The 17579-nt window shown below is 30.7% G+C and overlaps 1 protein-coding gene across 1 annotated transcript; it reads right to left on the bottom strand.

Moving 5' to 3' along the window:
* Window positions 1-3965: 3965 nt before the first annotated feature.
* Window positions 3966-7376, bottom strand: LOC114287594 (uncharacterized). Its single transcript, XM_028230984.2, has 6 exons — window positions 7235-7376; window positions 6874-7098; window positions 5640-5912; window positions 5117-5278; window positions 4358-4441; window positions 3966-4264 (listed from the first exon to the last, which is right to left on the bottom strand). The coding sequence occupies exons 1-6, from the start codon at window positions 7262-7264 to the stop codon at window positions 4157-4159; spliced, it is 882 nt and encodes a 293-aa protein (XP_028086785.1). The 5' UTR covers window positions 7265-7376; the 3' UTR covers window positions 3966-4156.
* Window positions 7377-17579: the final 10203 nt, after the last annotated feature.

Below are 17579 nucleotides of genomic sequence, written 5' to 3'. Positions count from 1 at the left end.
AAGTAACAGTATCCGCATCAAACTTAATAAATTTAGGGTCATATTATAATTAAAAAATTATTTTTATATTTTAGCTAACTTTTTTCTATATGTACATACTATATGAATCTCTTTCTAAAATTTAATTTTGTAAAATATTTTTATTTTTATTTTATTTTTTTCTAAGGTAAATGATCTACTAGATCATTTTGCACATGATCTACTGGACCCAGGAAAACAAAGCAAGATTTGGTGGTATATGAAGATTTGGTGCGGCAGCTAGTTGTTTGATAGGATGTCTAATCAGTTGTCATCATATCTCTTGTCATTCTTTAATAGGGCTGGGTATAGGCTTATCTGACCCGTCTTATCCGCCCTACTCGATTCGACCCGCACACATATAGGTGGTTTCGCAAACATAATAGGATCGGGTGCGGTTTGGAATATATCAACTTCTCGATTTACGGGCAGGTTAAGGGTTTGACCCGCACTCGTCACAACCGCTCACATTTATTTATTTATTTATTTATTTTGTGGAAGAACCTGAACGGTTCATCTATTCCATCTATGTAGATATTTTTGTCCAAACATACTAACCAATTGAGAAACCCTAATCTCTCAAAACATCTGGAGAAACTTGTGTGAATATATGAAGCCTAATTTTTATTTTTATTTTTTGGTTCCTTCAGGTTGCTGGTGATGGTTGCATTTTTGTTTGGAAAGTGCCTACTCCTTTGTCTTCAAAGATACTGCAGAAAACTAAGCAAAACTCTAGGCCAATTTCTCCAACAAGCATAGTCCAACCCGCATCATTAAGTCATTTAAAGTTTTATGAAGAGGGTGATCACCCATTCAAAATCAATCCTGAATGATGGACACCGCCGGAAAGTTCCAATTCTATTTAATTGAATTTGAAATTGAATCTGTTTTTGTTAAAGGAATTATGAAAATTGAAGATTTAATTCATTAATTATTAATGTTAGAGCATTTTAGAAAATTGGGGGGAAATATCCAAAATAAATATTTACAAAATGGGAGGAAAAAAACTCAAAAATAAATTTTTAAAGAAAAAAGCCCAAGTCGCAAACCGCCCACAATCGCCCACACATTCGCGAACCCTATCCGCACAAACCGCACTGCAGGCGATTGTGGGTTGACTTTTCTCCAAACCGCATAAATGCGAGCGGGTTAAAACCGAACCGCAAACTACACAAATCCAATCCGCAACCACCCCTATTCTCTAGAATAAAAAATAAAAATGTTATATAACATGTGAACAGTGTATCGCTATATCAAGCGATATACTGTAATAATATCAAATTTAATTTTGATGTAGCCAAACTGATACAAGAGTGATTTTAAACTTTACCTTACTAATATAACTCCAAAACTATTATAACCAGATTAATGTTGATGAGAAGATTATTCATCTTTATGCGAATTTTAGTGTGCTTTTTCTTTTCTTTTTTATCTGGATTGTTTTCATGATTTTTTTTTTTTAAATATGTCAGTGGAGTTTTCAAAAATTAATTATATATTCATAAAAAGATTATGATTTTATTTTGTAATATTCATAAAATTTAGCACTAATTTAAAAGTATATTTCTAAACATACAAAAAAATAAAATTACTTTATTTTTTATCACTTGAGTGTATGTATATTTAATTTTTTTTTTTTTTTTGAAATGACATCTTTGTCGACATATCAATTAAAAGAGTCTCACATGATTTTTGAAGTGATATACAGTAAGTGATTGAATTTGAATATCAAAAGTTAGATATATGTGGAGAAATGGCTGGTAGCTCGAATTTGTTGGCTCGAAATTAGCCCGAATAGCCAAAACGACGTCGTTTTGGCTTCTTCTTTTTTTTTTTTTCTTTCTTTCTCTGTGTTCAAATACAGAGGGAGAGACGAGACGAAGGGAGAGAGAAAGAAGAGGAAGAGGAGAAGAGCAGAAGGAAGATCAAACCCCACGGATTTTCATCAGTCCAAGCTCCTTCTTCTTAATTCTTCACCAGACCCAGCTCCTTGGTTCGGACCCATCATCATCATCAGACCCAGCTCTGGATTTGAGGATTAAATGTAATTTTCTTTTTTTTTGTTGATGAAGATGATGGTGATGTTGAAGATGATGATGATCTTGTTGCTGATTTGAATCTGAGGATGAAGGGAACAAAAAAAAAATCGAGCCAGATCTGATGATGTTGATGAACAAAAAAAAATCTGAGGATGAAGGAAAAAAAATTTGGACAGATTTAAAAACCTTATTGGTCACCTCGTACATCACTCACCCGTTTGATCAACATTTTTTTTTTTTTTAACATCACTCAAAAAAATGTTGATGATTTTTGAACCCGACATCACTCACCCGTTTTTTTTGAACCCAACATCACTCACCCAGTTAAAAAATATCCATTCGAACCCAACATCACTCACCCGTTTGATCAACATCACTCAAAAAAAAATTGTTGGCTCATATTTGATCAACATTTTTTTTTTTTTTTGTTGTTGATGAAACCCTGCAGCGCCAGCTCCTTCCTCTTCTTCTCTTCCTCTTCTTCTTCTTTTTCTTCTTTCTTCTTCATCTTCAAAAAAACGCAAAAAAGAGGAAGAGAGAGAAAAAGAAAAAAAAAAAAAACTAAAACGGCGTCGTTTTACTGTCAAGCCAAACTCGGGCCACACTCTCTCGAACTACCAATCGGGATTGATATATGTGTTTGTCATTGACTATAGTGTCCCCTCAATTGACATCAAGCGTTTCGGTATGCAAATCAATTTGTGACCTATCAAATGAAATACTAAACCAATTTGGTGAGTATAATCTGAAGGGTTCGCTTCATTTCAGTCTGTGATGAGATTGAAAAATATTATTAAATATTTTTAAGTCTTTATAAATTTATCATGAATTTCATTTCGATAATCTGAATCGTTAATATGTAAAACTCATCGAGTACTATATATTTATAAAAAAATCACGTTGATCGGATATCAATAGTTACGTGATCAAATCAATTTTGTATAAAAAAAATAAATAAACGATAAAAAAAATAAACAATTAACAGAAATCTTATCCGATGAGATAGCTATCGATATCCGATCAACATGATTTTTTACAAGCATATAGTACTTCACAAATTCTATATATTGAACGGTTCGAATTAACGAATCAAAATCCGTAATAGATAGCATATAGTACTTCACAAATTCTATATATTGAACGGTTCGAATTAACGAATCAAAATCCGTAGTAGGCTCCCACTGATCTAACAATACTCTCCCATCTAATTACGGACTGCAAAGAAACCAGCCCTGAAAGTAATATTCCTCACTTTTGTCTAGGTGCCAGTGTCAGCACTGAATTTGTCCAAATTTGTGTTTGTATTTGTTAATTATTGCAAGTTGATTGAGATGATGAGTATGAGGAAATTAAATGATAGGATTTTTAATATTATAGTATTAAATTAGAAATATAAAATAAATCGCGTTTTTTTTATGTATAAATATCATAGTATTAGTTTAATTAAGATTAAATTTATAAAATTACTTAAAAACTCTTTAATTGAAAAGATTGACTTTTTAACTTTTTTTTAATTGTTTGATTTTTTTAAATCACATCACCTCTTTATTTTTTCACACAAAAAAAACTTTTAAAAAAAATTAAAAAAGTCAAAAAACTAACGTTTTATCATCTTTCCAAAACACCACACATTTTATAAAGGGTGAGTTTGTAAGATTTGTATATTTATATAATTTTTGTCCTGTTCATCTTATTAATATATCATCTTAATACAATTAATTTGCTTTTGTTGCCAGAGAAAACAATCTAAACAAAAATTGGGATAATTCTGATTCATTTTGTACCTGAATTCTCTCACTTGGATGTCCAGTCCGGCCATTGGGCCTGGCACAGGTTCTATATTCGATCATTCACTCTATACATTTTTAAGCTGTAAAATGTAAATCATCCATATCTGTAGCAATATTATTAGTAACAAGGAAAATAGAGAATTTCCATAACAGAATTATAAGCTGAATGAAATTCTTAGCAGAGATACAAAAGGAAATACATTTCGTACATTCATGTCTAGTACAAGGAGTAAAAAGCGAACCTTCCAAACAATAACAGCTTTTTATTTCAATTGATTCACACAAGCAAAAAAGACGGATAATTCCTAGTTAAACCAAAAGAGAACCATCCATTACAGTGACAGCTTTCCCTCGAAGTAGTACTCTCTGACTCTTTTCATCAAAATGGAGGTTCAGTATGCCACCTCGAGGGGATGCCTATATCAAGTAAACAACACATTTAATGAATGAAGAAGGAACACGAGAGGCACAACTGCACACGCACACGTGCAAGAGAGAAAGAGAGAGAACCTGATATGCAACAAAATCATATTTCCCCAGCTTTTTAGACCAATAACCTGCTAGGGCACAATGTGCACTCCCGGTAACAGGATCCTGAAATACGAGGGAGCATCCATCAACTCTATTACAGTTGTAGTAAATTGTTGAATGAGAGTTCTTTATATTCTGAGTATCACCATTAATCATCCAGCAAAGGAGGACTATGAAAAAAATATATTATGCAGATGCTTTTTGTTTAGATGATAAATATCTCTAAAAAAATTTCCCATAAATAAAGATTGAGAAGTTTACCAAATAATCAAGGTATGAAGCTTTTCTTACAGTACTATGTGGGTGTTTGGGAAGTTGCTATTTTAGTAGGCTATTTTAGTTTTTAACTATTTTAGTAGGCCAAAATTTTTGTGTTTGGGAAGATAGTTGAATTTTTTTGTAGTTGGATGTGATGTTTGTGAGCGAAAAAGTGAAATGATTATGGGTTTGATGTGACATTTTATCTTATTGGCTATTTTAGTTTATTTTGTCTTTATGTAGATTTTAGCCCAAAAGCCCTTCCCAGTGAAAAATCTGAAATACTCTTAAGTCAATGGACAGTGTGACGAAAAAATGTAGTCCCATATTATTTTTGTGTTGACAATTTCATTTCAAATTATGACTAGTTAGTTTATTTACAGTTGTTTGGTTTGTTCTTTTACAAATTATAAACAGTGTGTTTTCACTTAATCAAAAGACACCTAGAAAGATGAAAGGAAATGATTTAAATCATATTACCTCCTTTATCCCCAATTTTGGAAAGAAGCAGCGACTAAAAAAGTCAAACCCAGATCCAGGGGGAGCAAGCCCTGTAATAATTACTCCGAGTCCAGGACATCGTTGTATTTCATCAAATTGGGGCTGTAGATCTGCAACAGCATTTCCCGATGGGAGCACAACCTGCCAAATGCATTAACATTCACCCCCTTTCAGTACAAAATGAATATCAAGTTAACATCCTTCTTTGAGAGACATCGATGAAGACACTAAGGTTTGAAGGTGCACCCAAATAATATGTCCGATTTATTCAGAATATCTTAGAAAAAAATTCACTCCCACCTCTAAACTGGAACAATCGCTGTTTTCGTTTAAATAATAACTACACCTAGTTTAGTCCCAATTTGACAGGGATCAGGGAGGAGATAAATTGAGTACACACCCAACCTCTGGCATAATTTGCACAACCTTTCAATCATTTACTTCAAATAAAAAGTTGCATAATTATGAATAATTAAGCAAAGAATGCAAAAGGAACGCTTACAAAGAGGTCTTTCTCAGTAGTTGTCATCTTTAAGTCAATCACAGAAGCACCACTCAAGGCTTTAGAAACTGATGAAACCTCAACAGAGTCAAAATCAACCAGTGGAACTACCGGAAAATCCAACTCAATTAAGAAGCAATCTTGTGATTCTGGAACTCTTTTAGCAGTCAAAACTCCTGACAGTGTCAGAAACTCGATTTTGTTGGCATTTACCAAACCAGAAGTGAACAGAAAGTGTGCAGCTGCCAAAGTTGCATGACCACAAAGTTGAACCTGCAAGCCAACATGAATTTCATGTCCAGGTTAAATTACTCCCTACCATGGACTTAGCTATTGAAACACAACCCTCAATTGACTAAACTGTAAAAGATCAATCCAGGCAGCATTTGGGGAAGACTGATGAATCACCATACAACACAAGAACATCTCCAATAATTCATCAAATTCAAATTTGATGAAAAAATAGCTAATAGTATGCTCTAACCATTTCATCAAACCTATATCAAATCAAGAGCGAGACAATTTTTTCACCAAATCCAGGATACACCAAATCCTTCACCAAATTCTCAAAACATTCATATTTTTTCTCAGATTTGATGAGATCTTAAAAAGAGCAAGGATTGGAGATGTCTTCTATTATCAAAAGGACACCCTTATCATTTGCACCCCCTAGTTGTGTCATTTTCTTATTTAGATATGACCAATTTTTTTATTTTTTTCTTTAGTTATGATATTATTTTGAGATTTTTTTGATTATAGCCTTTTTTCTTTTTTTCTTTTTTTTTTTTTTTTTTTTTTTCTAAAGTTATGACTCAAAAAGTGCACACCTTGATGGGTTGTGCACCATAGTCTTTCCCAAAAAATGGTTAAAACAGATTTTTAGGTTAATTTTGGAGGTGAGGAAAAAAAGAAGAAGAAGAAGTGTTCTATATCATCAAGGTTTAAACCAAATTTTCACACAAATTTAATGAAAAAAGAAGAAGAGAGAGTTAAAGATTGGAGATGAGCCAACTACTCTTCAGATTAAGTTGAAAAGAAAGCAAGTAACAATCTGAAATGAATCAATCAAAATTAAAAGAAATCTAACACCAAAACGAAGTCGTCAATTATGTAAGTAATTTAAGTTGCCAAATTAGAAGATTGCGCAATTCGGAGTGCATGTTTAGGATTCTTTTACTTGCACAATTCGAGGTTATATTTTAATTTCTCAGCAAACAAACGGTAGTGAAGTGACCTCGGCAACTGGAGTGAACCATCTGAGGCGGAACCGAGGGTTTGAGGTTGAGTGGGACGAGTCTTGAGTCTCCGAGTCGGAGTCAGTGATCCGAGTCAAGTAACAGGTTTCAGAAAGGTTGAACTCAGTAGCAACAGCTTGCAACCACTCATCGTCTCTCTCTTCCTCCAACAAACAAATCGCCGCCGGGTTTCCCTTGAACGGCGAGTCCGTGAACGCATCGACCTAATCCAACAACTCGAGTCCGTGAGTCACTCACTCACAACAACAAAAAGCACAAAATGTTGTGTACACAAATACAAAGTGCATATGATTGTAGAGAGAGAGAGAGAGAGAGAGAGAGAGAGAGAGAAGACATTACCACACAGTACTTGACAAGCTTCTTTTCCATCTCAGAAAGTGAGAGAGGGGGAAGAAGATGAATTTATAGCTCCAAAGCACCAATCCCTCTATCTGAGGTTTACTTAAATTATTTTTAAATAAAAATTGGACAAATTACATTTGATATCCCTAAAGTTTGTCTTTAATATAAATATTTTTTCACCTTTTAAAAATTACTTCTTCTATTTAATGTTTAAACTTTTATTACAATTTATCGTTAATCAACTGTTAAGTTAACTAACAAAAAAAAAAAAAGTAATATAATAAATTAATTTTTTTAAATGCATATTTTACTCTTATTAAAAAAAATTTAAAAAAATACTAGAGGAGTAAAAAAAAATTGTAGAGAATTATAAAAATTTATTCAATACATATATTATTATACTATTAAAAATTTAGGTAATGCTATGGTACATAAGTTTTTGTGGTTTTAATAGGCATTTTAAAAAATTAATTTCTTATATTAATTTTTCTCATTAGTTGACTTCATAGTTGATTAATGGAAGGATTAAATTGCAATGAAAATTAAAACCTTAGGGAGGGGATATAATTTTCAAAATGTGAGGGAGTGCTTGTATTAAAGACAAATCTCAAAGGCTGTCAATGTAATTTATCCATAAAAATTTTAGTTGATATAAAACATTACAATAAATAAAGGGGGTATCATTCTCACTTCAATTTACTCTAAATACACTCTTCTTCTTCTTTTTTTGTCTTTATTATATATAATTACATTAATATCTTTTTTACTTTCACACATGTAGCTCAATTATTGAACTATTTTAGTAATTATGTATAACAAAAATAAAGAATGGAGTGTATTTGAAGTAAAATTGAGTGGAAAAAAAAAAAAAAAAAAAACCTCAAATTGAAGTATAAGATAGGTAAAAAATTTATTAGTGAGTGATAAATTTTAATTAAAAAAAAAAAGAGTAAAATGCTGCGACTTTTATATTGCAATCCCAAGTGCAGGATATCGCGAAGTAATATAACTCGGTGAGTCTGAGGTCGAATCCATAAGGACCAGTTTGTTCAAAATAATTACCGACCACTCAAATAAAGTAAAGAAAAATATGGTTTGAATTTTTAAAATGGTTGAATAATTTGAGAAAATTAATTACAAGATAAAATAAGGTGATTATAAAAAAGGGTGCTAAGGCATCAAGGATCCTCCACCAATGCTTTATTTAAAATATTTTAGATTTAATTTATATAACTCAATTGAAACATACACAAAAGGTATTTTCAATCGGAAGACAAAAACGATTATTCCATAGAAAAATTAATTTCAAAAAAAAAATTAATTACTTCCACTGATTGATTACACCATAAAAATCTAGTTATTTGATTCGCAGGGAATATCAAGGTGCTATCGTGTCCTGAGTCTACGATAGAATAAGATATTATACAAAACAAAAACTTTCTCCAAATAAATAAACCAATCAATTAAAATAATCTAACATTAAATAAAAATTAAAAACAAAAAACCATAATTGAATCATAAATATCTATAAATAAAATATTGGGATTTCATCCCTAACCTTAATAAAAACAAATTTAAAACATCGTAAAAATAAAAAGAAAATAATATGTATTAAAAGGTGAAATCTCTGGAATATTTCTGAATGATCTGTTTTCCCCCACCAAAAATTCTTCCACCTCAATGAGATTGCCGTGTATTTATAGTAGGAGTGGGCACGGGTCGGTTACAGCTACAGAACCTCTAATTTGTCATCCATTCACCAGATTGGTGGATTGGAGAAAATTAATCCGCATCTATCCAGCAATTGAGTAGATTGGCGGATAGATACAAATTGATTTGGCGGTTTAAAATTTTATAAATTTTTAATATAATTCAACTTGTGCACTTCCTTAAAAAAAAAAGTATTACAATCATTGCATGCCTCATCTAAAGAAAGAAAGTTTGAAACTTTAGAATATTACAATTACTGCATGCCTCGTCCATATATTACAATTACAGCATGCCTCATCCACATAAAGTATTACAATCTGTGATTCTTAAAATATAAAAACAATTCAAACTATCAAAACCATGAGCAGAGCAGTAGTAAAGATTGTATGCCTCTATATTGTTACATCTATATCTGTTTTTGAAAACAAAAATCAACCAGCATATATCATCTTTTTTATTTATTATTTTTAGAGTTAGATTTAAAAACCAAAAAATATAAATAAATAATATATTTATTTTTTTCAATTCAAAAAATATATTCAAGTTGAAAACTCTTTTTCAACAAAATATATTCAATAGAATATTTAAACTCTTTTTCAATTAAAAACACAAACAGAATATCTAAATAAATTAAAAACACAAAATCTTACAAATTACTAGGGGTGCTCGACGTTTGGTGTTTCGGTTACGACCAAAAGAACCTCAAATCTGTCATCCATCAAAAACTAGATGGATTGAAAAAAATAATCTGCAACCGTCCGCTCATCATCACAAATCTGTCCAAAATGCGGCGGATCAGTTCGGTTTGATCAGTTTGGACGGATCAGTATATCCGGTACTTACCCCTAATTTATAGATGTCACTGGGGTGGTAAATTTGAATAGATTCTAGCATCATCTAGCCAATATGATTTTTGCATGCACCATTCAACCATTTAAGTCTCTTCATCCACTTTGTTGATTGGCTATGTGATATGGCAGCTCTCCATGGCAAGAGTTTGATTTCAATTTGGCATCTTTTTTTCTCTAATTGCCATCTAGCCCCAACTTTTATCCTAATTGCAAATTATCCTGTAAAAATTAAAATTAAATCATTAAACTCACAACTAAAAATAAAATGGGGGAATTAAAATAAAAAAGTGTATTAATGATTAAAAATAATAAAATAATTATACATTTTTAACCATTCATCACACCACCAACCAGCTAATTGCTAGTCCCTAACAATTAAGGCGTCTACAAAAATATGTAAACCATTTTCGCAGGATAACGCGATTGCATTTGCATATGCAATAAGCCTTTAAACCCTTAAGTTACCCTTAATGGACGAGTTATAGTCTTGTAAGGGTTTCCAAAGATGATACCCACAAACATCCAAAAAGGTAACATCAAAGTCTCCCTTATTCATATGCACAAAGTTCGAGAACAATAGTCATGAATTTTATTATACTAACAAAAGAATCAATCAAAATTTAAAATACTAGCAACAAGTAAAGATATCCCAACGTATCCAAAATTCAGAGTGTGTGAATAATCTTAGCCAACATAAACACATTCTTAACCTCAAGGTAAAATGTAACTCAATTGTTTATCTGAAATTTGCGTTGACTCAAATCTCATCAGATTTTACACTCAACAATTGAATCACTCAGAATGTGTTGTAAATATCACTCTAAATATATGCGCAAAATAATGTAAACCAAAAGCAAAATTTCTCGCATATTAACTTGGTTCAAAAATGCTCATAAGAAAGAATAAACAAATAATCTCATGGAAGGAATATCAAATACTGAGAATTAACATTCACACATTATTAACTATCCATCATGTCCATATCCAAACCATACCATTCCTAAGATCAAATAGGACTTTTATTTGGTTGTAATGTAAGGGTAAAGGTGGAAAAATCAAAAAGAGAGTAAAGGTTGAGGTCTTGAGAGTAATGAAGATAAATATAACACAATTTAGGAGATTATTGCAGATAGTTCATTTTTCTAGACCCTTTCAAAAATTCATCTTTAGTACATTTTAGTAAGCATACTCCTTGTGCTTCAATTTTTTTTTTTTTTTTGGTAACCCCTTCCCTGCATCTCCTTTTACCTCCCAAATAACAAATTTCAAGACAAGTTGGATGTGGGGTTTAACAAAGAATGGCTAAATATAGGCTCAAATGGGCTTCAAGGGATTAATGTAACAAAGAAAAATATAAGACTCAAAGAAACAAAGATGGCCTAAAATCATATCTTAAAAATTGGTATGGTCCTTCAATTTTCATGATCTCAAGGAAATAATAGTGTGATAACAAATAAATGTGTTCTCAGCATTTAACCAAAACAAAGAATAATGAGACTACACAACAAATTAATGCACTTCCAAAGAAAAATCAAGAGTAAATGTATAATAACCCTCCAAAGAAAAGAATGGCTCGAAACTCACAGAGTTAAAAGTCTCTACTATCATTCTTCAAGATTTTTAAGCCACATCCACATATCAACTAAATATTGTATTCATGTGGCCAAAATGCAGTGCAAAAGTTCTAAATATGAACACATGGGATACTTTATCAATGAGGATAGCATAATAAATTTCAACACAATTTTCAAGCTAAGACAATAGAAATATCACAACTAAGCTCAATCACTTTAGTGCACATATAAGAGACAACTTTGATTTTTTTTTTTCTTTTTATTTTTTGGTTTACAAACTTATTGCAATCAACACAAACTAATAATTAATCTCTCCCCCCCAACCTAAACAGTGTATTGTTCTCAATGTAAAAAAAAAAAAAAAAAAAAAAAAAAAAAAAAAAAAAAAAAAAAAAAAACCAAACAAGAAGGGGTTTACTTTAAATGATGAATCATGTTTGCTTTTCCTGCAATGGGTTAGCAAAAACTAAAAAAATAAAAAACAAAGGAAAGAAATGCAAGATGAAAAAGAAAATTGAATCCTAGTTGTTTCACAGATCATGATAAATTGGATCCACAAATTCCATGGACTCATCCTCTTATGGGAATTTTTCCAAAATTAGTTTCAAACGCTGCCCATTCACTTTAAAAACATTACCATTCTTTGGGTTTTCAATTTCGAAAGCTCCATGAGGAAAAACAGTTTTAACAATAAAAGGGCCAGTCCATCTAGATCTTAATTTACTGGGAAATAAATGTAATCTAGAATTATACAAAAGAACTTTTTGTACTTTTTGTGAAGATTCAAAAATTTTCCGAAGAATATGCTTGTCATGAAACACCTTCATTCTTTCTTTGTAAATCCTAAAATCTCATAAGCATCTCTCCGGATTTCTTCTAACTCATTCATCTGCAATTTTCTTAGTGAGCCAGCTTTGTCTAAATTAAAATTGAATGTCTTTATAACCCAGTATGCCTTATGTTCCAGTTCCACTGGCAAGTGACAAGCTTTTCCATAGACAAGACTATAAGGTGATACGCCAAGCGCGGTTTTAGAAGTGTACGGTATGCCCAAAGTGCATCGGTTAGTCGCAAGGACCAATCTTTGCGATTCAAGTTAACCATTTTTTCCAAAATATTTTTAGCAAGTTCAGTTTGACCACTTGTCTGTGAGTGATAAGCAGTTGCAACTTTGTGAGTAATAAAATATTTTTTCATCAAAACTTCAAAAGATCGATTACAAAAATGGAAACCCCCATCACTTATAATGGCTCGAGGAATTCCAAACCTTGACAAAATATTTTCTTTCAAAAATTTTAAAACAATTCAATGATCATTATGCCTACAAGGAATTGCCTCAACCCATTTGGAAACATAATCAACACCAACTAAGATATAAAGATATCCAAAAGATGAAGGAAAAGGTCCCATAAAATCATGCCCAAACAGTCAAATAGTTCAATCACTAAAATAGGGTTCAAGGGCATCATATTTCTAGGGGTTATCTCTCCTAACTTTTGACAATACTCACAAGATTTGCAAAAATCATGACTGTCATTAAAAAGGCTTGGCCAATAAAATCCACACTGCAAAATTTTTGCAATGATTTTCTTTGAAGAAAAATGGCCTCCACAAGCTTCAAAATGGCAAAAGGAGATGACATTATTTATTTCATTATTAGGGACACATCTTCTTATGATTTGGTCTGGACAATATTTAAACAAATATAGATCATCCCAAAAGAAATTCTTTACTTCAACCAAAAATTGCCTTCTGTCTTATGCACTCCATTAACTCGGGATCATGCCTATAACAAGATAATTAACAATATCAGCATACCAAGACAAATCAATAATAATAAACAATTGCTCATCAGGGAAAGTATCCTTTATGGGCATTGTTTCTATGGAGTCATCAAACACAAGTCGAGACAAATGATTCGCCACAACATTTTCTTCTCCTTTTTTGTCTTTGATTGTGATGTTGAATTCTTGGAGGAGAATGATCCACCTAATCAAGCGAGGCTTAGCATCCTTCTTGGGGAGAAGGTACTTTAAAGCTGCATGGTCAGTAAATACAACAATAGGCGATCCAACTAAATAAGCACGAAATTTGTCAAGAGCAAATACTATAGCTAGCAACTCTTTTTCTGTGGTAGAGTAGTTCATTTGGGCATTATTCAAAGTTTTACTAGCATAGTAAATGACATATGGCTTTTTGTCCATGCATTGTCCCAAAACAGCTCAAACTGCATAATCACTAACATCATACATAATTTCAAAAGATAAAGACCAATTAGGTGGTTGCATGATAAGGGCAGAAATAAGCATGGTTTTCAATTTTTCAAAAGCCTCTTGACATTTATTAGTCCATTCAAAAGGTGCATCTTTTAATAAGAGATTACATAACGGTCTAGATATGGTACTAAAATCCTTAATGAATCTCCTATAAAAACCTACATGTCCTAAAAATAATCTAATATCTTTAACAGTCTTGGGGGTAGATAGATTTGCAATTAACTCAATTTTAGATTTATTATAACAACCCTCATCTTATCTTAGTCATATTCATGAACATTTATATGATTTTGCCTTGTTAAGTTTGTACATGCAGACTTAGACTTGTTTGCCTAGGTAAAGATCCTTGTCTTGTCTTGATGCTATCATGTTTTGCATAAGTGTTATATGCATGCTTTGTTCCTTGCTTGGTGTGCTAAGCCTAGGTCATCTATCCTTGTTGTCTCAAGCTTAGGTCACACCTTTGAACCTCTTACACCTAGGTAGTTGAGCGCCAACACCTAGGACCATCTTGGAACCACCTTAGTTGACCTCCCCCGTCACCTAGGCATATTGGTCGAGATGTGCATCACCTAGGCCGAGATGTTAATCATCTAGGCGTCCTAGATCCTTGATCCTTGAACCTAGCAACTTTTTATTCCAGGACTGGGATAAAATCTCATACAAAATTATTATTAAAATCAAAACTATGTGGGATTGTAAAATAAAAGTTTAATGGAAGCTAATCAATGGGGATTTTCTTAATTGTTCAAAATTAAGAAAATCAAAAAAAATGAGTATAAGATATTGATCATAGGGCTTTTCATTAAAAATCTCATTTTGCTTATATAAATGGGAGCATAAGATTTACTTTATGTAAGTGAAACAATTCACTTTTTCTTTCTTTTTCCGATGTGGGATTGTAAAATAGAAGGTAAATGGAAGCTAGCTAACGAGAATTTTCTTAATTGTTTAAAATTAAGAAAATTTAATAATTTTAGAATATGGGTTTAGAGCTCCTAGAATGCTTGTCTCTAAAAATCTCATTTTCCTTATATAATTTATAAATAGATAGTGAAACAAACTTTACTTTTTCTTCTTCCCCGATGTGGGATTATAAAATAAATCATACACTAATTAGAGTTTTATTTTTATATAGTTAAATGGAAGTTAGCCAATGGAAATTTTTTTAATTGTTTAAAATTAATAAAATCAATATGAGAAATCACGATTAAACTGGTGAATCAGTCAAACCCAAAATGGTTCAGCCTAATCGATTAGGTCAAATGACCAACAAACTTATACAAAAATTAATTAATTAAAACTTTTAATACAATAATTTTAGAATAAGGGTTTAGAGCTCCTAGAATGCTTCTCTCTAAAAATCACATTTTCCTTATATAATTTATTTATAGATAGATAGTGAAACAAACTTTGCTTTTTCTTCTTCTCCCAATATGGGATTATAAAATAAATCATACACTAATTAAAGTTTTATTTTTATATGGTTAAATGGAAGTTAGCCAATGGAATTTTTTTTAATTGTTTAAAATCAATATGAGAAATCATGATTAAACCGGTGAATCGGTCAAACCCAAAATGGTTCAGCCTAATCAATTAGGTCAAATGACCAACCAACTTATACAAAACTTAATTAATTAAAACTTTTAAATGTTTAATGTTATTTTAATTTTAAAATTTAAGCTGTCTTGAATTGACGTATACACAATACTGTACTATTAAGATTCACTTTATATAAGTAAAATAACTCACTTTTTTTTTTCTTTTTCCGATATGGACGGAAAGTTTATTTCTAATCAAGCAATCTCAGTCTTTCAATCTTTAATCAAATCAATCTTTAGTTCACTTCGAATCAAACAAATCTAATCAATATATTTTGATAAAACTGATAAAAATCATGATTAAACCAACAAATTAATCAAATAAAAAATGATTTAGCCTAATCGGTTAGGTCATAATTAATTAATTAAAATTTTTTAAATTTAAACTATATTGAATTGAAACATGCACAACAATACAATATTAAATGGGATGGGAGTATAAGATTCACTTTATGTGAGTAAAATAACTCATTTTTTCTCCTTTTTTTTTTTTGATATGGGATTATTAAATAAAAGCTAGTTAATTGAGATTTTTTTAATTATTTAAAATTAAGAAAATCAAGAAAATTAGTACGAGATATTGAAACTCTGACAACGCTCCTCACTAAATGGGATGAGAGTATAAGATTCCCTTTAAATGAGTAAAATAACTCTTCTTTTTTTTCCCTTCTTTTCTCAATGTGGATTATCATCAAATAAAAGCTAGTCAATGAAGATTTTATTAATTATTTAAAATTAAGAAAATCAAGAAAATTAGTAGGAGATATTGAAATTCTCATAATGCTCTTCACTAAAAACACCATTTTCCTTATATAATATATTTCTCCTACTAATGGATATTTTCTTAATTATTTAAAATTAAGAAAATTAGTATGAGATATTGAAGCTCTCACAAAGCTTTTCACTAAAAACACAATTTTCCTTATATAATATATTTCTCCTATTTTTAGCATTTGTGTCTTTTAATCAGATTAATAAAACCATTTCCACTGTATCACTTATTAATTTATCAAATTTAAATTTGATGAAAAAAAATTATTTTTGTTTCTCCAATCATTTTATCAGATGTGTATTAAATTGAGGATATGATAAATCTTTTACTAAATTGAGAATAGCTAAGACTTTTCATCGTTTTACTGTTCATAACCCTTGGAGCTGCAGGTCATGTTCACCATGGATATCCAATCAGTTGTTCCTCGGATGACCACCTTCTTGCAAAAAATTGTGACAAAATTACATTGGATGGCTGATTGGCCAGACATCTGTCTGATTGTCTGCTCGGTCGATCGGTATTTTGATAAAAGGTTAAAATCCTTCGTTGGATCGCGTAATATCAAATGGAGTTTTTAATCAAATTTTTACTCAAATTTAGCACCAAAAAAAAAAGTTAGAACGTTGGAGATATTCTAAATAATGTATTTTTGTACTTCTTCCGTCTCATAATATTAAATTTTTTTTGGAAATCTAAATTTTTTTTATAGTACAATTATTACACTTCAAAAATATTAACTTTTAAAACTATTCTCTGATAGTACAATTATTACACTTCAAAACTATTACTAATGAATTTAAAAAATGACAAAATAGGAAATTTCTGTTCTTTTAGTCCGTGATTTTTGAAAATGAACAAATATTTTGAAACAATGAAAAATGAAATAAGGGACTAATATTTTGACACAAATACATAAAAATTAAAAATTCAATTAATACTTGTAGATAAATTTTTTAAAATTATTCAAAATAGAATAAAGTAGAAAATATAAATAATTTTTTTGAATATCTAAAATAGTGAAAATTGACCAAAAAAAAAATTGAAACCGAAAGAATAACAAATACTGAGTTTTATTTATTTTTTTTTTTTTATTTTTTTTTTTTTAATGAATGGCAAATGATACAAGTCTCTTTACTTTTCCACTGTTCATAAAGTAGATTGGTATTACCCTCTAAGAAAAATGATTGAGGCCTCAAATTTTTTGGCTCAAATTTGCCTCGAATTTGCTTTTTTTTTTTTTTTTTTTTTTTTTTTTGCTGGGTTGATGCTTTGCTTATTATTATTATTATTATTTTTATTTATTTTTTTCTGTAATGATTTAGCCCAGAAAAAATAAACAAAAAAAAAAAAAAAAAAAAAATTGCATTCGAGGCAATTTCGAGGCAGAATTTCGAGGCCTCAATCACGGTTCTACCCTCTAAACATAACTTCAGATGAAGTATGTCGCCAACCTTTCAAATTAAAAAGTCTTGCATGATTTCTAAAGTAAGACTATGTAATAAATACTATAGTGATTAAATTTGAATATAAGAAGTTAATACTATGGTGACATGTCAAC

The sequence above is a fragment of the Camellia sinensis genome, chromosome 14, assembly GCF_055761805.1.
Source record: "Camellia sinensis isolate YWXY chromosome 14, ASM5576180v1, whole genome shotgun sequence".
Classification (NCBI taxonomy): Eukaryota; Viridiplantae; Streptophyta; class Magnoliopsida; order Ericales; family Theaceae; genus Camellia; species Camellia sinensis.
Note: the sequence above shows the minus strand (reverse complement) of the source record. Positions and strands in the feature narration are given on the sequence as shown.

What these genes read in the sequence shown, in the direction of transcription:
- LOC114287594 (XM_028230984.2), bottom strand. Translation starts at nt 7,264, where the DNA reads ATGGAAAAGAAGCTTGTCAAGTACTGTGTG. An exon ending in AGCTTGTCAAGTACTGTGTG is followed by an intron (nt 7,099 to 7,234) that starts GTAATGTCTTCT and finishes TTGTTGGATTAG; the next exon opens with GTCGATGCGTTCACGGACTC. An exon ending in ATGATTTTGTTGCATATCAG is followed by an intron (nt 4,265 to 4,357) that starts GTTCTCTCTCTT and finishes TACTTGATATAG; the next exon opens with GCATCCCCTCGAGGTGGCAT.